Source organism: Puma concolor, chromosome A1 (genome assembly GCF_028749965.1).
Source record: "Puma concolor isolate L17-30 chromosome A1, mPumCon1.1.hap2, whole genome shotgun sequence".
Lineage (NCBI taxonomy): Eukaryota > Metazoa > Chordata > Mammalia > Carnivora > Felidae > Puma > Puma concolor.
In genome coordinates, this window is record NC_141667.1 from 103518611 (window position 1) to 103541709 (window position 23099).

Here is a 23099-nt window from a genome sequence, read left to right on the forward strand (position 1 = left end):
CAGATTCCTGCATTAACAGAGGATTAAGGTTAGGAAGGAGCCAGGCATTGAGGGGGCGGGGGCAGGGCTGAGAGAGCATGTGTTCTTAAGAGAATGCTGGACGTGGTAGAGATGCTGGGGACTCCGTATATGCTAGAAAAAGGCATGTGAGGTGAACCTGGCAAGATGTGAGGGTGGAAGCAGGAAGGGACCTTTCAGAGCACTGTGTGCATCTGTGTGTGCCCATGCACATGTACTCACTTGTGCACCTTTTAAAGAAATTGGATCATACTATGGATTCTCTTCCAAAACTTGTTTTTTCACATAGAGATCTTCCCACATCAGTACATTTAGATATAGTTCATTGCTTTAAAAAGAACTATATATAGCACTCTATTATTTGGATGTACAAAATTTGTTGAACCAATCCACTTTTGATGCAAGTAATTTCCTGATTTTTGCTATTAAGAGCAAATGGACATTGTTAAATAAATGCCCATAGAAAAATTTCTGATGGCTTAATTCCTAGGATTGCTATCACTAAGTCAATGGCTATGCAGATTTAAAATTTTGCATTACCTGCTGCATACAAGATTGGCTTATTTGCTTACCCCCTTAGCAGCCTGGATGCAATTTCTTTGTTGCCAATCTGATGGCCTTAAAAAAAAAAAAAAAATCTCATTTAAAATTTTATTTATTACTGGGATTGAACACCTTTTCATACTTTCTTTCCTGTAGGTATTTATTATGTGAATTATCAGTTCACACCTTTTGTATCTGAATATTTTAGGTCAACTGCATCTCTGGGCCACTAAAAATTTTACTGTAGTGTTATGCATCATTTTACTAGAGCATTTGCTGTGTTGGAGGAGCAGTGAAAGTCAATGACCTTCAGTATCTTGGAGTCATTTGGGCCTTTCAGGTTTTACTAAAACTGCAGGGCATTTAATTTCTTTTATAATTACCTATATTTTTTCCTGACCTTATTCTGTTGACCTGTACCTCCTTGATCTGCAGACCCCCAAATTCTTAATTTCCATCAATTTAATCTTTTAAAGAAGAAAATTTAAAAGGCCATGTGGAATGCTTTGGACTCCATGCTTTCATTTTCTATTTATGGATTTATGGTTTTCTGGGAAGGAGATACATCTTGCCTTTTGAATATGGTCTGTCTTCCTATTTCGACTTCACAGTTCTCCATCAGCAACCAGGAGAATTTGTGCCACTAGGAACCTAAATTAGTTCATGTGTCTGTTCCAACTAGCTTTGGACTGAAAAACACCAGATTTCCCCCCAACATTTTTATACTTAGCCTGTAGCTGGACAACCTGAAATAGTAAGTTTTCCTAAGAATTGTGTCACAGACTGCTTTCCGGATCATCAGGGATAAGAAAGAAAAACAAGGTAAGGAATTTTAAATAGAAATGTAAGGAGTCATTGGAGTCATAGATTTGGGATGTTTGGAGATCTTAGAATCTGGGCACTTGGAATGAAAATGTCCTTTTGATAAGGCACAAACCACTTCCCTTGTTTTATGGGCAAGACCCAGAGGGGTCGTGTGTGCCACCTAGATAGAGTCTTTCTTTTCTTTCTAGGCTGTCTCTTTTTCTTATCTAACTGGAGGAAGAATTCTACCTAGAAGATTAATATGTTATTAATTCCAGAAGTCACTTTAGCGATCAGATGTCACAAGGGAAGAAACTGACACTCAGAGAGTTGAAGTGACTTGCTCAGGGTCACTAATCACAGGGCGCAGGTGGCATGCTTTCTCATTGCCAAAGATGGCTCTCTCTTCCAAGTCACCCTGGCGTTCCCACCAGGGATGGTCCCAGTCCTCAGAGCAGGTGGGAACATTTTCAAAGTGTCAGACTGTGGTGGTTTCCTTCAGAAGTGAAGCGATAAGAGACTCCCTGCTGCCAGTGCTCTGAGAAAACATTAATCTGTACCGTAAGGTAGTCTAACCCTGCACTTATTGTGTCTTATTGAAAATAAATAATCCTCATGGTCCTATTGGTTTTGTGACTTGTGGAATAGTGTGTGTATTCAGAATAGGTGCATTTATATTCTTCAAGTAGTAAAATATCTCACTGCTTTCCTACTGTGTAAGCTGGTTCTTTTGTTTATAAGGAATACTCATGTAAGCTAGCTTGAGACGGGGGTTTTACTGTAGGAACTGAGACAGCTCCAAAGACTGAGACAGCCTGAGGAACTGGTCAACTCCAGTGACCCACTGATCTCTCTATCCCTTTCTTATGGCTTCTCGCTTCTGCTTGTGCTTCTGTTCAGTTCTCCTCACTCTACTAAATTGGCTGATCCTGTTTATGTTTCTGAGCTTTTTTTACTCTGGCTTTCTCATGGCTTTTGCTTACCATGTCCCTGACTCTCCCTCAAGGCATCCTCACGGGTTCTGCTCTTGTTGCTACAGGCTCATTCCTTCTGTGTTTCCTAGTTCCAATTCTTGAAAGACAGGGAATCTGATCGGCTTGGCTCATATTTTTGCACTGGAACGTAAGTCATAGTTAGCCTCCAGACTATGGGATTGGCTGCCCCTCGGTCAGGTGCCCATCCCTGCACCAATCAGATGTGCACAAAGAGGGGTTCCCTCACATGACACTGACTGCCAATTTAGGGTCTGTTAATGGGTCGATTTCTTTCAAAGGGGCTGAGGAATCATAAGCACATCTAATGTCTCTGCTTTTTTTTTTTCTTTTTAAGATTCAAGTATCATGGAACTGAATCTTTCAACTGGCCTCTTTTGTCAATTTTTAAGGAATTAGAAAAATGTGTTATTCAGGAATTTTTTCAACTATCTAACAGGGAGTTCTGGCAATACTGTGATTTCCCAACTGTGGACTGGTTGGCTCTTTTCCAAGTACTTGTATTGGGTTCATTCCCTTGAAACTGAAATTTCAGTGTGTCGTTGCCAGAAATGAACCCATGTGCCTTGGCCTCTGAGTTTTGTCCTGAGAAGGTCTTGTGATTTTTACATTCCTGACCTGGCCCATTCCTTGCTGATAACTTTACTGCACCTAAGTCTTATTGTCTTATGTAAACCATATTTTGTGGCCCATTTGATAGGAATTAGGACCTTGGGAATGTGTGTGAGGTTGGGTAGATATGCAGAAAAAAGGAATTAAGCTTTACTGAGCATATATCATGAACCTGATGTGAACATTCTCATTTTATAGTTGAGGAAACAGAGGTTCCTAGAAGATAAGGCACTTGCCCAATGACACACAGCAAGCAGGTAGTGGGGCTAAAATTTGACCCAGATCTACCTAATTCCGAATCCCACTCTCTGTATCAGGCTTTGGAGTTGAGTGTTGAGGAGTGGGGTAGGAAGAGGAGGCTATTCCACATGAAGAGAATAGAGACCATCACAGGTAAAGGTAGAGAGGCAGGCAAATAGGAAGTGAGGCAGAGACTCTTGACAGGAGTGGCAGATTCCTGCAGAAGAGAGAGGGAGATTAAATGTCAGAGGCAGTCAGATTCTTGCACAATATAAAGGCCAGCCTAGGGTGTAACTGACATTTTTGGAGGCCTTGGGGAGTTACTAAAGACGAAGCATGATGTGACCAAGGCAGCTGTTTAGATTACAAGGATTAGTCTGGAGACAGGTGTCAGAAGGATAGGAATAGGAAAAGACTTGAGGTGATTTAGGCACACATAGCTTTGGCGGGTCCCTGTAATCTTAGAGCATGTCTCACAGCTGGCTTCATCGTCTCAAGCAGGGACCCCTTTCAAGTCCTCTACCTCCTCGTCTTCTCTGTGACAGTCACAAGCTTGGAACTGTCAGTCCTCTGGGAAATGAGCTCTCCTATAAAGCATCACCTTTGATGGAGAGAAATGCTGTTCATTTCTCATAATGTTTCCAATTCGAAGCTTCCAAGTGTTGCATTTTTTTATTATTATTTTTAAAAACAGAACTACTCCAAAGGGTAGTGAGCACTGGGAAGCTGAGGCTGTGGTCTAAATTTCCCCTGAAAGTCTTAACCACTAGTGAGATTTTGTATATGTATCAATCATATCATTTCCATCCTTGTTCTCTGTTCCTGTCACTCCAAGTGTGAGAAGAGATGGACGACTGAGATAAAGGAGAAGTTCCTAGGACTTTACCTTCTATTTCTCCTTTTTCTTTTCTATAGTAAAATTACCATGAAATTGCTTACAAGAAGTTGCCAGCAATCTGGCTAAGCTACTCGTGGATTTATCTTGGGAAGAGTGAAAATCCGTAAATTTTATTTTCTTCCTGGCATTTTGCAGCTATCAGGGCTATTTATTTAATTTGGGCATGCCAAACAACATAAATAATGTTGGCACGGAAACAAGTCTTTCTGTCACTGGAGATTAAGTATCACGTTTGGAGGTGAGTTGGTTTGTAAGCTTTATTGCAGAGAAGACTAAAGAAGAGGGAGTTTAACCCCTAGATCCCAAGGGGTCATGTAATAATAATATAGGTGGAAACCCAGTGGATAAAAATGGTGACAGGTTGACCTGCCTTTTCCTTTTACCCAAGGCTAAACTTGGAGCCTCTCTTCCTTGAAATAGCTCAAGTCCTAAAACAAACTTACAACCTTAACAAAACAGAGGAAGAAGTCCTCTGTGCAAAAGTTAAACTGGTGATTCCTCCCACTTAATGAAATATTAATGAAACCAAATAAAAAACCTTAATTGGTTTCCCTCAATGTGTACCGCACTATGCTAGGAGCCAACACTGAATACTTTTTCCTTAAGTTTAGGTACAGAGAAAATTTGTCCTTTCATAGTTAACAGTCATTATTGAAGCCGAGCTAAGTTGTTAAAATTCTGAATTCTATTTAACAACCTTAAGGATACACTCTTTACCCAGTGGTTTCTCTGATGAGTGCTGAAGTCAACTCATGTATTGTCTAGTGCTTAAAGCATAGGCCATTCGATGTTTCAGACAATATGAGACCTATGGATTCCTTAAAAAGCTGCCTTTTCTGGGGACTCTCTGGATGTGGAAGCAGGTCCTAGCCATCAAGTCATGGGGCTTTGCTGTCAGACATGGGAGAAGGCCAGGTGCTGGGTGAACCTTAAACTAATTCCTTAATCTGGTGGCTAGAATCACCATGTCTTCCTCTTGATCCCGTCACAGATACATTGGGTGGATATAAGGGTTAAAAGAGTTTTAGGTAGGAAGAGTGAAAAATAGGATCTATTCAACATAATGGAGTTGGTGCAGGCAAGCTTTGTGCACAGTTCTGTTGATATTTGGTCCTAATCCAGGGTAGTTGTGATGGTCATATCTATACGGTTTCTGTCTGTAGGAATTCCAGGATCCAGGGAAGACTAGCCATGGTAGATCTGTTGATCTATTTAAGCTCTCTAGAAAACAAAGTGAATTGTGGGATTCTTGAACAATGAGAGTAGACTGTGTCTGTGCCATCCTCTCAGCAGGAAGAGGGATTCCAAGTGGGCAAAGAACTCTCTGATGTGAAGGAGGGCTCATATTCCCCATCTTGAGACATGCATTTTTCATAGTCAAGGAATGCTTCTGAGTACAACAGAGAGTTGTATCTTCCTGCCCAGGGACCAAGTAAATTCCTACATAGAGGCTGCCTCAAGGGGCCTTCAATGTCGGTGGTCACCTAAGGGTCAGACTATTCACTTATCTGGAAAAGTTGTATTTGCTTGGGGTGGGGGCTAGGGTACAAACCCTCTAGTTTTGAGAGAAACTGAGCAGAGCAGGGACTACAGAAGAATTGGAGATGGCAGGAAAGAATGAAAGCATTCATTGGAAAATGAAACAGTCTAACAGAACTGACAAATCCTTTGAGATACCAGTGATCACTGGGGAAGGGAGGGACTTAGGTTGAGTTACGGTAACACAACCATGTGAAAAATCAGAGCCAAATACCTTCTTGCCCATAATTCAAGCTTCAAATATCGCCAAGGCCTGTGTAGCCCCCCCAAAATGAGGGTTTCTCAATGTTCAGTGAAATGCTGTCTCCTTTAAGGTCATTGCCATTTTCATCCAAGTTTTGTGGTATAAAAGACTTGGGAAAGTGAACATAAGTAAGGGACTGGTCTGGGTGGTATGCTAGCTGCAGGGGGTCAGGGAGAAAAAAGAGAGGCCAAGATTAGCTCTTGGGGTCAGAACTGTCCCACTATTTAGAGACTTGACCTATAGGCCTGACATGATTAAATAACATTAGGCAGTGACAGTCAACATTTGTCTAATGTGGCAAATAGCACCAGGGGGACCTTCTCACTTTCCTCAAGTTGGTTGCTGAGAATGTCTATCTTAGTTACCTCTTCAGTTGGAGGGAAGGACAAGTCCTAATTTGGTTAAAACCAGACTTCCTTATCCATTAGCTCTTGTGAACTGAGGTTGGTCAAGAACCAGGATTGACCATGTGGGACATATCTCTTTACTGATACTCACACAACCATATAATGACAATGTATTGTTTACTTATTGCTCTGTAACAAATTACCCCAAGATGGGGTGCCTGGGTAGCTCAGTTGGTTAAGTATCCAACTTCAGCTCAGGTCATGATCTCAGAGCTCGTGAGTTCAAGCCCTGCATCAGGCTCTGGGCTGATAGCTCAGAGCCTAGAGCCTGCTTCAGATTCTGAGTCTCCCTCTCTCTCTGTCCCTCCCCTGCTTGTGTTCTGTTTTTCTCTCTCTCTCTCAAAAATAAATAAACATTTAAAAAAATTAAAAAAACCCACAACAATAAGAATTTATTTCAGACAATTTCTGGGCCAGGAATCCAGGACATGCTTAACCAGGGGTTTCTGGCTCTAAGTCTCTCTTGAGGTTGTAGTCAAGATGTTGGACAGCGTTGCATGATCTGAAGGACCGACTGGGGCTGGAGGATCAGAGTACAAGATGGCACACTTGTATGAATGGTGACTTGATGCTGGCTGTTGGTAGGAAGTCTAGTTCTTCACCACATGCGCTTCTCGATAGGGCTGCTTGAAGTATCTTCATGATATGGTGTCTTCCTCTCCACCAGAGCAGATGATCCAGAGAGAACAAAGTGGAAGCCTCAATGATTTTTATGACCTAGTCTCATAAGCCACTCTGTCAATGCTCCGATGTCCTATTGGTCACATAGTTTGCCCTATTCAGTGTGAAAAAGAACTGTGGATACGAGGAGGTGAAAGTCACCAAGAGCCATCTTGAGCTACTCTCTATTGAGAATTTACCGTGAGACAGGCACCTTCCCAAGCATTTTACATACAATAACCCTGAAGGGTTATTTCTTATCATCCGTACTTTACAGATGAGGAAACTGAGGCTTTGAGAGGGTAAATGACTTTTGCAAGGATTTTCCATGCCCACTTGGCCCTTGATTTGCACTTCTAAAGAAAAAAGTTCATGCCACGCTTTTCTTTCATCACACAAGCACTGAGTGCCTACTATGAAACAGACTATTAGGATCTAGGAATCCAAGAATAGCAAGACCAGGCCCTGAGGCATGTGAAAGAGTTACATGTGGGGTGCCTGGGTGGCTCAGTAGGGTGAGCGTCCAACTCTTGGTTTTGGCTCAGGTCATGATCTCACGGTTTGTGAGTTCCAGCCCCACATTGGGCTCTGTGCTGACAGTGCAGAGCCTCCTTGGGATTTTCTCTCCCACTCTGCCCCTCCCCCACTTGATCTGTCTCAAAATAAATAAGCTTAAAAAAAATTTTTTTTAAAGAGTTACATGCACAAAGATAGTACATACACAAAGTATTTAAGGTACGGTGGGGCTCAACCAAGAAAGTAATCACTATTTTGTGGGTAGGAATACCCTTCTTGTAGGCTTGATGCTTGAAAGGCATCTTAAAAGGGATCAGGCACTTTCTCAACCATGAATGCATTACTACCTATAGGCCTGAGAATAGGAGTGGGACTTCCACTGATTCCTACATAGGGTAACCATCTTCAACTCCTAGTTTTGGTGTATGTTTGGTGAAGCTGGATGACACCTGATAATATGGTCTAGCGAATGGAGTCATGGGGTTCCAGAATCAGGACACAGGTTTCACACCTTGTTTTTCCACTAACCCCCTATGTGACCTCTGGGAAATTCTTCAAGTACATATGTCTTGGCTCTAGTTTTTGTTAAATGGGCATAAAGTAACCTTTCCCTACATCATGCGAGAGAGAGTAGTAATGACAATTGAATAAGTTAAAAGATGAAAAAATTTAAAAAGTTCAAAGCTCTGCTTTCAAGAAGACTGAAGTCATCTAGTCATCTAGAACTGAGCTAGTTCTTCTGTAACATATTTCTTACCACTGCCACCCTGTCCTATGCCCACCATACAAACATGGAGAGGCCGTCATTTTGACTTCATTTTCACAGTTTAAATTTAGCCAAGGGGGAAAATAATAGCTCCTGAGGATGTTTGATGTAATAGGCTACCTCTGAAACGCTTTAGAGACACTTCAATTGTCCATCCAAAGTCATGTTGCTGTAACTGTTGGATGATGATGGACAGAGAGAAAGAAGTGTAATGTTTGTGACTGTGACATCATTCGTGCTTTGTGTAGCTTTCAGGACGAGTACCAGGTAGATGACATGTTCTGATGTTCACTGTTGCAATACATTTCATTCTCTGAGAAGTCAAGGACATTCATTTCTGATGTGAGAATCCTGTGGTTTACTATTATTATTGCATAAGCAGATGAGCAATATTTTCCTGTGAACAGTCCTTTCATACATATGTCAACCACAGAAGGATGCTGACTATCCTTACCCTGAACCGGATGCTAATGGGGTAGTATTCCAGATAAAGGTCATGGTCACTTTCCCATATATACGCTGGGCCCCATTGTCATCATAGATGAACAGACTAGATATTGAAGGGGAGTATAAAATTCCTCAGAAATAACAATTATTTCATATATGCATGAATCTGGTAACATTATTCCTATGAATAATAAAATAGGATATTGATCTCTTTTAAAATCAAGTCCCTTCGTTTCATTATGCTCTCTGCTCCTTTTCTCACCCTGGGCCTTAGAAAGCTAGCCTCACACTTTTAGGCACTCTCTTATCACTACACAACAGTGTCAGATTGATACAATGTTGTGACGTTGTATACACCTCAAAGGATGGTGGTAAGCCTGCTCCAATATACATCATGTTTTGAAAATATTTTCTCTCTTCTGCCCAAGGAGGCTCAAGCAATTCTGGGGTGAAGTTTGGCAACCCTGGATTGGGAAGTGAAGATCACCTTGTTCTATGGAAAGTGAAAGAGGAATTGAAGCAAGGAAGCTGAAGCTCTTCATTTGGTTCCAGAATATCTACTTGCCCCTCTCCCTTGAACACTCCAATTACCAGTGGTCAAGGCGTTGTGCCTGGCACAATGCTTCACTGTGGTTAGAAGAATACATGTGTTAAGTATTAAAAGCCCATCATATTCTTCAGCAACAATTCTTATGTTTTTTTTAATTAACATACAGTTAAATTAAATTCTTTGATGTGCAGTTTTATGAGTTTTAATGCCTGTATGGATTCATGTAACAACCACCACAATCAGGATACATAAGTTCTGTCACCCTCAAAGCTCTCATGCTCTCCCCTTGTGATCACACAGTCTCCCTACTCTAAGCCCTTGTAACCACTAATTTGTGCTCACTATAGTTTTGCCTTTTCCAGAAAGACACACAAATTAAGTCAGGCAGTATGTAACCTTTTGAGACTGTCTTCTTTCCCTTAGCATCATGTCTATGAGGCTCATCCACATTGCTGCACTTATCAGAAGCATATTCCTTCTTATTGCTGATTGCTGAGTAGGGTTCTATTGTCCTAAGGCACAGTTAATTTGGCACATTTCAGTATGGCGCAAGCCCCAGGAGCCCCTAGAAGAAATGGCACTTGGGTAACGAAGTAAAGAAGTAATTAATATTTACTTCTCGAATTCTATAGCTACTTGCCATACTCATGTTGGATGATCATCTGGAGATAAAAAAGAATTGGCAGTTTTTATTCCAGAGACCCAGGTTTCCCAGTGTGGGTTACTGGCACCATCTAATGCAGTGGTAACCAAAAGAGGGATATTGCCCCCCACGGGACATTTAGTGATATCTGCAGACAGTTTGATTGTCACACTGCAGGAGTGCTACTGGCATCTAGGGTGTAGGGGCCAGGGATGCTATTAAACATCCTACAATGCACAGGATACCTCCAAAACAAAAAGTATTGGTCCAAATGTCATTAGTGCCAAGGTTGAGAAATCTTGGTATAATGTATCCCAGACATCTCTTTAAAAAATACATTTAATGTGTTTTGAGTTGGGCCAAAAACATCAGCAGGAGAATAGTAGGCTTTTTGAAGGCAGTAATTACTTTTCTCCAATTTTTAAATAGCAACCAAGGAAACAAGAGTCAGAAAGACGAAGACAGTGATTATTCAAACCTATAAAGAAATTGTTCAAACCTCCTTCAAACAACTCTCATTTACCACACAAATTGTGGATCCCCTAGACAACTGTGGTTGCCTATCTCTGTACCAATACATGTCCTATCCTCTGCCTGAAATGCCTTCACAATTCTCTTAGCTTGGAGAACTCATCCCTAGGGATCACTATCTTTTGATGCCTTGGTCAGGTATCTTTCTTTATGGCTCCTAAAACAACTGTCATGAAGAACATGACATTCTTCATAGCACAATTTAATTTATTGGTTTCTTATCATTGTGCTATCTTCTGCAAAGAGTCCAATGCCTGGCACAAGTTGGTGCTCAGTAATTACTGAATCAAGAAAATAATTTTTTAGATATATTTGGATACTCATTCATCCAGATGCTCAACCATTTAATAAATATTTATCAAATACTAAGTGCCACGTAATATGAGTGTTGGAGATATAGGAGTTAGCAAAAGGCATTAAATCCCCTGTCCTCATAGGGCTTACATTCTAGAGCAGTGGTTGGCAAGCTTTTTCTGTAAAGAGCCAGATAATAAATATTTTTGGCTTCATGGACTATGCAGTCTCTATGGCAACTACTTAACTCTAAATAAAACAACTAAACACAACATGTAAATGAACAAGAGCAGCTGTATATTAATAAAACTTTATTTACAAAAATAGGCAGCATTTTTGTAAATAAAGAGGACTGTTATGATTTAGCCCTCATACTGCAGTTTTTCAGTTTAAGAGAGAAATCAAATAATAAATAACTAAATAAAAAATTCAAGTAGTAAAAAAAAAAAGCAGAATAAGGAATAGCAAGAAGAGAAGGTGGAATTTAAAGCAGTTGGTCAGGGAAGGCCTCTCTGAGGAGATGACATTTGACAGACATCTGAATGAAGTGAGGGAGCAGGCCAGAGGAAGAGCCAGTGCAAAGGCCCTGAAGCAGGAATGTGCTGGGGGTCTTGTGGGACAGTAAGAAGGCCCGTTGCAACAGGAAAGATACAAGCAAGGAAGGTAAGAGTTGAGGTCGCAGAGGTCAAAGGGACCAGACTGGGTTACCATGTGGCCCTGGAGTTGATTCTCAGTGTGATGAGAAGCCTGTGGAGGTTGTGAGAGAGATAATAACCAATAAGAAGGGGTCAGGGTGACTTTTGACATCCCCTACTTGTCCATTCCGTGGATTTGGGTCAATTAGGAAAAGGAAAATCCAGCCTTGGATTTTAGTCTCCACTTAGTCCCTCTGACAAGCGTCCTTGGGATTGTTGGGATACAATTCAGACAGCTGTGCATCATGGTCCTTAGTCTTATGTGCTGCTGAAGTTGCCTAAGAAACCCCAAATCAAATGGTATCAAATAGTATTCTTGAGACTCTCTAGAACTTTGACATCTTTTGTACGCAAATTAAAGCAATGATTTCTGGGGCCCCATCTCAGTGTTTTGAGGCAAACAGGAGGGTGCTGAATCTTAGAGGTGCCCGTTCCTTTTCCCCAGGGGTCACATCCAATTCGTGAGACCTTTCACCTCTCAGACAAGTACTTCCTTTTCTTCATTTTGAGATAATGTAGAGCAGTATAGATAAAATAGGACAGAGAGTAAGCAGCAAGGTACCTCTCTAAGTTATGGAAACTTGTGTAAAAGAAACCTTGGGTGACAATGATGGTTTCACTTCCTGTTCTTTGTTGAACTACAGGTTGCCAGGAAAGCCCTGTCACACATTTGCATGCAGGTTAAATTTCTCAAAACCTGAGCCACAACAGCTTAGTACCTATGGGGAATATGATACAAATGCTGCTGTGCTGTGGTCATTGTCAGTGGGTAAATTTCTTTAGCAACTTGATGTGGCTGTTTTATTGGATCTGACTGGAACAAATCCAGTCATGGGCTATTTGTTAGTTGCTTTTCCTTCCTTTTGACATACTGTTTTGGACAGAGAGTCTGAGAGACAAGATGGAGAAACAAAATACGTTTTCATTATCATTAAATACTACAGGGGCTTCCAAAATAACCCTAAACAAACTCATCATGGGCCAGCATCTTTTACTTTTCTATGTGCTTTTGGAGGTTTTGACACCACGGATGAAAATGTGCTTTCCAAACAGTGTGGACTTTACCTAAAAGTGTTGTCAACTGAGTCATAATGAGCATCGTGGTTCATTCTTTTCCCATTATTGTCTTCATTAGGTGTACAATTTTCCCTAATCTCACATGCATACAGTCTTTGACTTTTTACCCACAGGTCTGATTAAGCATCTTCTATTCACTTATCAATGTCTAAGAATGAGCAAATGGGGATCAACTCCAAAATAAATATTCCTCTCCTAGTTGCCACGGCCAAATGCAATTTGATCTTGGCTTAAAACAATAAAGATGGAAGTGATGAAATAATATTAATTTTGTGCTAATAAGCATCTTCCAAGCTATAACAGAGGATGGGAAATGTAGTCCCAAAATTGGACTTTAAACTTGGATCTGAACTTCAGAGTTGTTAGTAGGTATCTTTTAATTTTTTTTTTTTTTTCAACGTTTTTTATTTATTTTTGGGACAGAGAGAGACAGAGCATGAACGGGGGAGGGGCAGAGAGAGAGGGAGACACAGAATCGGAAACAGGCTCCAGGCTCTGAGCCATCAGCCCAGAGCCCGACGCGGGGCTCGAACTCACGGACCGCGAGATCATGACCTGGCTGAAGTCGGACGCTTAACCGACTGCGCCACCCAGGCGCCCCATTAGTAGGTATCTTAATATTAGGTCTGGAGATGTTGGACTGGCACACACATTGTTATTTCTAATCTGTCCTCTCTGTTTTCCAGGCAAAATGGACACTTGCTAAATATTCTCTGTTGAACGAACTGGGAAAGTGGAAATGTACCCTAGGTTGCAGTAAAAGACAGTTTTAGCAGGTTAATCTTGCCCAAGCCCTACTTTGAGGGACTTAACTCATGTGGAAGGCTACATAAGACCCTGGGTATGGGAGTTATATTTGGGGAGCAAATGGGCAGCTCCAAATGGTTTTGTTGCCTTTCTACAGAATATAGCCCCAGAGGCGCTGGTGAAGAAGATGGGGTTTAGGCTTGTTGCTTGCTTCTATCAATATGGCCTATTCAGACTTCTTCCCTTAAAATTAGAGCTTTATGCTAGAGAGAAAACAGGACTGAAAACAAACTGAGGTTTCTCTTAAGTTCCAGTAAAGCAGCCTCCACTCTGAGTCAGTGAGTGAAACAGTGAGGGCACAGGAAGCTAAATTCCGTCACCGAAGAGCCCCAGAAAAAGGGATCTAAAATACTTTTTTTTTTCCCAAAGGAGAACGCATTAATAAAATGATGGGGAAGACACAAAATAGAAGAACAGAGAAAGAAGAAAGGGGAAGTAGAATTCAGGAGGAAAAAAATTTTAAGACATTAGCCCATTGAAATGTGAGCAGAAGGCACAATCACATCCAACCTACTCCAGCCCAGTTTACCTGCCAAAACTTTAACTCAACGACATGGGACTCCCATCAACTATTTGTCTCAGAATCTGCAAAATGAAGTCAGGAGATCTGCTAGTACCAATGGTGTGCTGGTTATCTTTGTTTCCCCCTATGTATCCAGATGTTTTGCACCTGAGGAGATTCCAACAGAGTGAAATAATCAATAACTTATAAGCCATGTCTACAAATGCAAAGTGAAATGCGGAATTGAGATGGTATGGAGGAGGAAAAGATTTTAAAAATGAACCTGAACGATCCACATGAATAATAGATTTACACTTTTGTTCCAGAACCATGGCCCACTGAGATTCAGATTTTGACTCTAAGGGGATAACAAAGGTTGTGGGAGCCCAGGGGTACAGACGTCCAGAGTTGCCATTCATACAAGTTGGTTCACTGGTTAACTGCTTAGCTCTCGACCTTGTCAAAACAGATCCTGACTGAGCTTCATGACACTGATTCTTTACCTGCAATATACGCATTATGTCATAGTGAGATCACCTCCACTCTGTGCAGTGTAGTGGCAAGTTACCTTCATATGGCCCTCTCTCTACATCCAACATCTAATGGGATAAAAGCCTGCTAACACAGCATGTAAAGACAGATTTAGTTTTGGCCACTGCACTCCAGACTCCTAGAGGAGTGTGACCAAATGCCCATCAACCAGGTGGACGGTGAGTTTTTCATTTCATAAGTGAGAAAAATCAAAGACAATATGTGCGGAACAGCATGTACTATAGGATTTTCCCCTGGGTCTTCTTTTCGGTACCTTTATCCCTGAACTGTTACACCCAAGCCATACCAACTCAGTAGGCCACATTTAGACTACTTAACACTTTCTCTCTTTAATCTCACCAGTTGCACAGAATCTCTTCCAGGTACTTTTGGTCGTTCCCAGAAGTACTCTACTGAAGACTTATGAGCAAAAGTCATTTTCAGCAAGAGCACCCACCGCTCCCCTCTTCCTGGGTGTTTGTCAGGACATCTTTCACCAGAATCCCAACCCCAGCTCATGGTAATAATTAGTACTCTGCGAAATCCCAAAGTATATATATATATTTTTTTAAATTTTTTTTTTAACATTTATTTATTTTTGAGACAGAGAGAGACAGAGCATGAACGGGGGGAGGGCCAGAGAGAGAGGGAGACACAGAATCTGAAGCAGGCTCCAGGCTCTGAGCTGTCAGCACAGAGCCTGATGCGGGGCTCGAACTCACGGACTGTGAGATCGTGACCTGAGCGAAGTCGGACGCTCAACCGAATAAGCCACCCAGGCGCCCCGTCCCAAAGTATATTAAAGATGTGTGATAATGAAAAGTTGATTTTCGACCTACTCTTAGAAATGGACATGGATGAATACACCAGAATACTGAGATCGCCCTTACTTTAAAGGAGAAAGCTCCAAGTAACTCAGTGATGATGGCAGGAAGAGACAGGTGGCTGTTTGATGGATTTGGGTAGGGAGAAAAGACAGAACAAATAATTAAGAGCCTAATTCTTTGTTTGGTTTTTTTTTTTTTAACATTTATTTTTTGAGAGACATAGAGACACAGAGCACAAGTTGGGGAGGGGCAGAGAGAAGGGGACCCAGAATGTGAAGCAGGCTCTAGGCTCTGAGCTGTCAGCACAGAGCCCAACATGGGGCTCGAACCCACAAACTGTGAGATCATGACCTGAGCCAAAGTCAGACGCTTAACCGACTGAGCCACCCCTAATTCCTTTTTACTTCTTTCCCATACCAATATGATTTTAGTAAATAATAGCAAACCATTCATTCTGGATTTTTTCCTCTTAATTTAGGAGGAAACCCTTCCCAAGTGAGACAAAGGCTCATTCTTTTTCTTTCATAAGGAGCTGAAGATGTTTCTTCATGGAACATCTAGCGTATGCCCACATACACTTGCATCAGAATGCTATCTACAGAGGATCATCCTGTTTTCTTTCTAAAAAAAACACCCTTTCAACACAAGAACTCTCAATATGAGTGAAGGGAATATTCTGTTTCCTCCCTGAAGTCTGTCTACAGCTACCTTTGCCTTCTAGCCTGCAACGTGGACCTCTGTTCTCCCTGAATTCCAGAAATGAAAGATGCCTTCAAAAACGAACACCTTTTAAAAATAGTGACTCTGGGCGCCCTCTGCTGTCTACTTAAGTTGTTCAGCTGTATATGAGTGATAAGAGCAAAGCATGAAGCTGGGGAGGGATTACACCTTACACAAACATTAAGTATGTATGTGTGTCTATGTGTATATAGCACATGCATATATATATATATAAAATATATATATATTTTAACCTTTTTCACTCAGTGGCCCCTTCGAGGTTCTGCTGAAAAGTGCACATATGAGCATGTGCATGCACACATATACACACAGCCACCATTTGGACACACAATACAGAGACAATTAAAAACATGAGCTCTGGCATCAGACCACCTGTGCTTGCCCACTCCCTGGTATTACATCTATGGTCAAGAACTTAACTTCTCTCAGCTTGTTTCGTCACCGGTGAAATGGGGTTTTCCTGAGCATTAAATGAGATACTGTCTACCATGTGCTTGGTACAGAGACAGCCATGCAATCATTAACTCTTATTATGTGTTAGCAGGTTTTTTAAATGTTATAAACCCTAGCATACAAAACATGTTGTTGTGAAATTCCCTGTTACTTTAGCACCGATGTGTCAAAGAAATGGCTCTGCTAATCTAAATTGGAAATGACATTTCCTCTGCTCTCCATAGTTTTAAACAGGATGAAAAGCCCGATGGCCCCAAAGCCTCATGTGGAGTTGCTTGATCTCTCCTGGCTTCTCAGTGAGCAGCATTCCTGTTGAATTATCTTTGGACGGGCACGTAGCCATCATGGCACTGGCTACAATCAGAACATACTCTTTCAACTGATACTAATTCAGTAATTCCCAGCCATGAAAGTGAAGGAAGGCCTCCTTAATCCCCTTGAACCTTAATGGTTACATAATGTGCCCCTCCGGAGTGCAATGGGGTACATCAGGAGGCTCTGCTGCTGAGCTGCCAGGCATGTGCCTTGGATTTGTGGATTTAAAATCAATTCAAGTTGTAGGGCAGTCACTTTGTGGAGGTTCTGTCTTCCTTTGTGATGTCACTTGTAATTCGACGGGATGATCTTGCTGACCGGCAACAAGGGAGATCTGTGGAATGTGTGACATGGTGCTGCTGGGCTCTTCTGGGTGAGGCGGCTGGCCTGACTTGGGATAGGAAAAAGGAATCAGCAAAGATGAAGGATGTGAACATCACTAATCAGGCGATGCATTTCCCAGGCAGGCCTGCAGGTGACAGACCACGATTCCTCGATGTCTTCCAGGTGGGCTCAGGGGCTGCTGGTGCATTTTCCTCTCAGAGCCTAATTAAATGAGGTCTTCTATCCCAGACACCCGGCTTTGGAGTATTTCAGCTGTAGGGCACTGATTAGCAGCCAAAAGTGGGGTTCTTTTCTTTCTGCTGGGCCTTCTTTTCCAGACCCCACCTTTAATCACTGTGGTAAATATGCCCCTGAGGCTCGTGGAGGTCACAGTCCCAGAAGATCAACTCAATAAGGTACGTAAGTGGGTAGAATGTGCAGTTCAGCAAAGTTCTGAACTCTTCCGTTAGCAGCTGGGAAAACTCGAGTAAAACTCTTGTACCCTCCCCCTATTCCCTTTTCTCCCCAAATCACTTCTGTCTCAGATTAGCTGAGAGCCTGGAAATACTGGAGGGAAAACCCCATGCAGTGAAACGAAGATAAAGGGCTCTGGTCAGCGTGTTAATGCACAGTAGTCACCTACACCCCCTTCTTGGGCATTCTACTTCTCTAGGTCTCGGCTGTCTTATGTAAAACTAAGAAAGAGCAACCAGTTTATGAGAAAGTTGTGAAATACTCAAAGCATAGCATGGGAGGCCATACATATTAACTAAAACATGCCAATTAATTCACCCTTTCAAAAAATATAAAGGCCACATTATAGTATCATAGTATAGGAATATGCTACACAGGCACTTTGGGGTCATAAAACACAGGTAGGATAGTTTGTCCTTCAGGAGACACTAGATGTACTGTACTTGGAAATATTTCTCTAACAGCACAAGGTAATGTACTTTACATGTCAAAATGAACAACACAATTGGTGCTATGAAAGACCAGAAAAGGTCCTCTCTGTGTGTGTGCCCGTATTTTCACAGCGCATGCCACTTATTATCTATTCCACAGAGTGATGTAAGTATCACCCTGGCCTTACCCCAACTGTAAAAATGTGGTCACCTGCAGGGTTACTCACTTAATGTCTGTTCCTCTTGGAGAATGCCAAGTTCATGAAAACAGAGGGCATTTTTTAATCCCCTCGTTTTGACACATTAACAACAACAACAAAAATTTCAATCAGAATTACACCAAGTTTTGCTCAAGATATTTAAGCGGCTTTTTTTTAGTATTCATTTATTTTTGAAAGAAACAGAGTGCGTGCAAGTGGGGGAGGGGCAGAGAGAGCCAGAAAGGAGACAGACTCTGAAGCAGGCCCGGAGCAGTCAGCCCAACGCCGGATGCAGGCCCGAACCCACGAAATGTGTGAGATCATGACCTGAGCCGAAGTCGGAAGGTCAACCAACTGAGTCACCCACGTGCCCCACTCAAGATATTTTTGAGGTAATGCTGTTCAAGCCAACTTAATTCCTTGATTCATTGTTTATGCAATACAAACCATTTCCTTTTAAAAACTCTCTTTTACTTTTCTGAAATATTTCCACTGGGGGGTTAATTCACAATGATTTGGCTCACCGCACATTTTTAAATGCATAATGTATGTCAAATTTGTAGATAGAAATGTTATTAAGTACATTTAAATCTTGGGTTTCTGTTGTCAAGCTCTGTGCTATTCTGCCATATGCTGCCTTAGTTGACATGGATATTTATACATAGGTGTATACGTATCTATTTGTGTGTGTATGTATAATTTGAAAAAACTAAATACATTTTTCATTGATCTTAAATCATAATGACCTGAGATTCCTGATTCATTGACTCCAGTGGAGAGGCTGTGAGGTGGAGGTGGGTCAACATTAGACTGAGGGTCCTCAGGAGGCACATGGCAGTCAATACACACCTCAGCAGATACTTGCTCAGGAGTCCAGGGACAAGACCCCATTGCCTGCTCTTCCCTCCTGGTCACAGCAGAGACCAGAAGAACGGAGATGGTAACTGAAGCCCAAGTCTCCCCTGCACATAAGAAAACATAAGCTTCCTAAAAAAAATAGTGGTTTAAACTACAGTCCCCAGACTAGCAACAGAGAATTTATTAGAAATTTATTAGAAATACACATTCTCGGACTCTGCTCCAGATCTGTGGAATCAAAAACTCTGGAGATGGGTCCCAGGATTCTGGGTTTGAATAAACTCTCCAGGTATCTCTGATGCTTGCTGAAGTCTGAGAACCACTGCCTTATACCCAGCTGTCATTTTATCTATGAAAAGGAGTGAAAGGAAGCTATGCAGAAAGATCAAACATTTACCTAAAGGAAAAAAAAATCAAAGCTCAAAATATCCTTTAAGCAAGATCAAGTCTTCCATCAATTCCTCTGGGGTTCTAAACAGAGAGTACAGAGTGCGTAAGAAATTTGTTTGCTTGTGGGGCGCCTGGGTGGCTCAGTCTGATCTCGTGGTCTGTTGAGTTTGAGCCCTGCATTGGGCTCTGTGCTGACAGCTCAGAGCCTGGAGCCTGCTTCGGATTCTGTGTCTCCCTCTCTCTCTCTGCACCTCCCCTGCTCACATTCTGCCTCTCTCTCTCAGAAACAAATAAACGTTAAAAAAAAAAAAAAAAAAAGACAAAGAAAAGAAATTTGTTTGCTTGCAAAGAAATAGAGAAACCTCCAATTCTGCCTACCTAGATTATAGCAGATAAATCTTTACCTCCCCATTATAATTTCTCAGTAATAATCATTAGGAATTGGTTCAATTTTGTATTAACTTCTTAGATTGCTGTCAAAAAAGTGTCAGCCTGAATTGCTTAGGATTGGTCTATTTCACTACTGAGTATTCTTTGGGAAGATTTTGATCACTCTGTAAGGAGTACTGTCTGTAGGAGCAATGAACAAATGACTAGACCAAAAGGTCCTTAAGTTCAACATGGCAGGGTAAAAATGTTCTGCTTTGGGAAATGGAGATGATGTGTTCTTCCTGTGGCATCTTAGGAGCCTTTCACAGTGCCTTGTCCAGTGTAAGCTGCTCAATATTGACTTTGTGAATGAGTGAATGGAGAATCCATAAGGGCTCTCCATCTTGAGAACATCTTATGGAAGAGGTGACGTGAGGTGAATCTTGAATAGGCAGAAAAGGGTGGATAAAGTGGGAGGGCATTTTAGGTTGGAGGAGAAAAGGATACAAAATAGGCTGAGCAAAAGCCTGGGGTCAGGCCTAAATGTGGAGTGTCTGGGACTGAGTGGAAGTCACTGGAGAGAAAAAGCTGTTCACAGGGCGATATGACAACCAACATCATTACACAGTACAAATGAGTTTTGTGAGTTGAGGAGTCCTCATCCTCTGATATGATCCCTACCGTGCTCTGGGCAAACAACAGAGAACAAGATAGACATGACACCTAAATGTGGTGAAGGATGGAGAACAATGGCAGCAGCATGGTATGCGTGTTGATAAGTGAGGCACAGGGGCACGGAAGCAGTTCACCTAACCTGAACTTGAGGTAGGTGGATGGACAGAGAAAGCCTTTCCAGATGAAAAAATATCTAAGTTATGGCCTGAAAAATGAGTGGGAGGGAAGAAGGAGTGTGGAGTAGCAAGGGATAGGGCTGGCTGGGCAAACCGGGGCCAGATTACGAACGGCCTTCTAAACCATGTTGAAGAGACAGAGCTTTATCCAGAGGGATGTGAAGAGCCCTCAGCAGGTTCTAAATAGAAAAGGACAAATTTGTTTTGGAAACCTCGTGGGCTATAGTAGAGAGGATAGCTGAAAGACACAGGACTAATGATGGTGACTTTAATTAGACAAGTAGCAATGGGAAAGAAGTTTAAAGAGCTTGCTGGAAAAAAAGTCTCCGGTAGTTTAAAACATGTGTTCCCTCGACATTGCCACCACTGAAAGCTGGAATAAATGTGCCCTCGCCTTGAATGTGGATGAGCTTGTGATTTGAGTGGAAGTGCTGCCACAGGACTTCTGAAACCAGGTGGTAAAAGGTGACAACAGCTTCCGCCTGGTCCTCTTGGCACACTCCCTAGTACTCGGCCACTATGCTGTCAGGGAGCCTCAGCTGAGGACCTAGCGTCAACTGCCACAAATATTAAGTGAAGAAACCTTTGAGGTGACTCTAATCCCAGCCACCAACAACTGATAATCACCTGAGACCCAGAGTAAGAGCAGCCTGCCTGAGCCAGTCAATTCTAATGATAATGAGAAAATGATTGGTGTTTCAAGCCACTAAGTTCTAGTGGCTTAGAGACACAGCAAGACATAACCAGAACACTATCCTGATAACACCTAGTGAAGGAGGGATCTTTTCCTCTCCTCACACTGTGCTGTATCCACCAGGATGACATCTGGACTCTGAAGCAAGAGACATTTATAATAAATGAAACAATCTACAAAGGCACATAACAGTGTTGGGGAATAAGATGTTCTGTCCAAATATTCTCATTAACAGAGTAAGTGCATGCTTTAGGCAAATTATCGATTGCAAGAAAACATCATTTTTCAAGGAAATTATGAAACTTTAAAGAATGAAATGCTCATGATCCACTAAGCAAACTTTCTCCTTGATGGGGTTTTAGCCTTCAGAATCATCTATTATTTTGGGGTAAACATAAGACTCATTAGTTCATGCTGTACTGCTGCCTCTCAGCATCACTTCTGGGAACAGATCGAATTGCCCAGTTTCTGCAGTCAGCAGAGCCACCATAGCCACCATAGCCACCATAGCCACCAGCTGTTCAGAGCAACAGAGCTTAGGAAGGTCATGGTTGCTATTTACTGCCTTTTTTTTTTTTTTTTTTTTTTTTTTTTTTGGTAATGAATGGTTGTTAGCTGTTCACACAGGGCATAAAAGGCATTTTAATGCTCTTTGTGAAAGTCAGACAAGATAAAAGGTAAGTTGGGGGACAGGAAGCATGCCCTATTATTCCCTAAGACTTTGAAGGTAGAGAAATCCAAACAGGAGGCATAAAAAATACAATTAAGATTCTATGAAGGCCCAGAGTTTTCTTTAAAAGGGGTAAGGCCTCACCAAGCATAAGCAAAAGAAATTCTTTCGGGTTTTCTTTACAGAAGGAAGAACACATTTGTTTATATAATTCTTCAACTAGGTACCCACATTCTGAGTGCTACTGACAGAAATGACGATACTTAACGTTCATTCAGCACTTGCTCGGTGCCAGCCACTGTTCGGCTTGCTTTACATTGATCACCTGATTCCACTCTCACATCAGGCCTAGGAGGTGGGTATGATTAGCTCATTTAACAAACAAGGAAACTGCAGTGAGCCCATGGCCACACAGTGAGTCACCACACTGTGAGTCGTGGGAGCCCTCCTTTAGTATTCGAACTCTGAAGAGACATGTGCTCTAGTGGGAAGGGTATCAGACCAGGGATCGGGAGTTTCATCTCAGCTCACCTGCAACTAATTATACCAATTTGGACAAGTCATTTCTTTCACCTGAAAGACGAGGGAGTTAAATTAGGAGATTCAGAAGATTCCTCCTACTCTAAAATTGCTGATTCTATGCACACTTCTTGCCTCTGAATAACAATCAGCTAAAAGCAAACCTTACTTTTTAAAAAAATTTTTAATGTTTATTTATTTTTAGAGAGAGAGAGAGAGAGAGAGAGAGAGAGCGAGCATGCACATGCACACGAGCAGGGGAGGGGCAGAGAGAGAAGGAGACACAGAATCTGAAGCAGGCTCCAGGCTCTGAGTTGTCAGCAGAGCCTGATGCAGGGCTCCAACTCACCAACTGTGAGATCATAACCTGAGCTAAAGGCGGACACTTAACCCACTGAGCCACCCAGGCATCCCCAAACCTCATTTTTTGAAGCAGCACTGAAGAAAGAGTGTACAGAACTCTAGGAAGATGGGTGAAAGGTGTGAACATCACGTGGGCCTTGAGAAACAAAAGGCACAACTCACCGGTGCTGTGTTTCAAACTATTGTGTGACTGATCAGAATGAGGAAACTTTAACCTGCTGTCAGGACACATTTACTTTTACAAAAAAAATAAAGCATTCCAAGAGAAAAGAGAAGATCATCAATAAGATGAAATGTAGGACCA

General features: G+C 41.9%; 1 protein-coding gene across 1 annotated transcript in view; it reads right to left on the reverse strand.

Moving 5' to 3' along the window:
* Positions 1-691: 691 nt before the first annotated feature.
* PTCD2 (pentatricopeptide repeat domain 2) overlaps positions 692-23099 on the reverse strand; it is a 55987-nt gene continuing 33579 nt past the window's right edge. Inside the window, exon 9 of the mRNA XM_086699215.1 lies at positions 692-3426. Coding sequence (XP_086555341.1) covers positions 3283-3426 — 144 coding nt within the window. The 3' untranslated portion in view covers positions 692-3282. The remainder of the gene's footprint in view (positions 3427-23099) is intronic.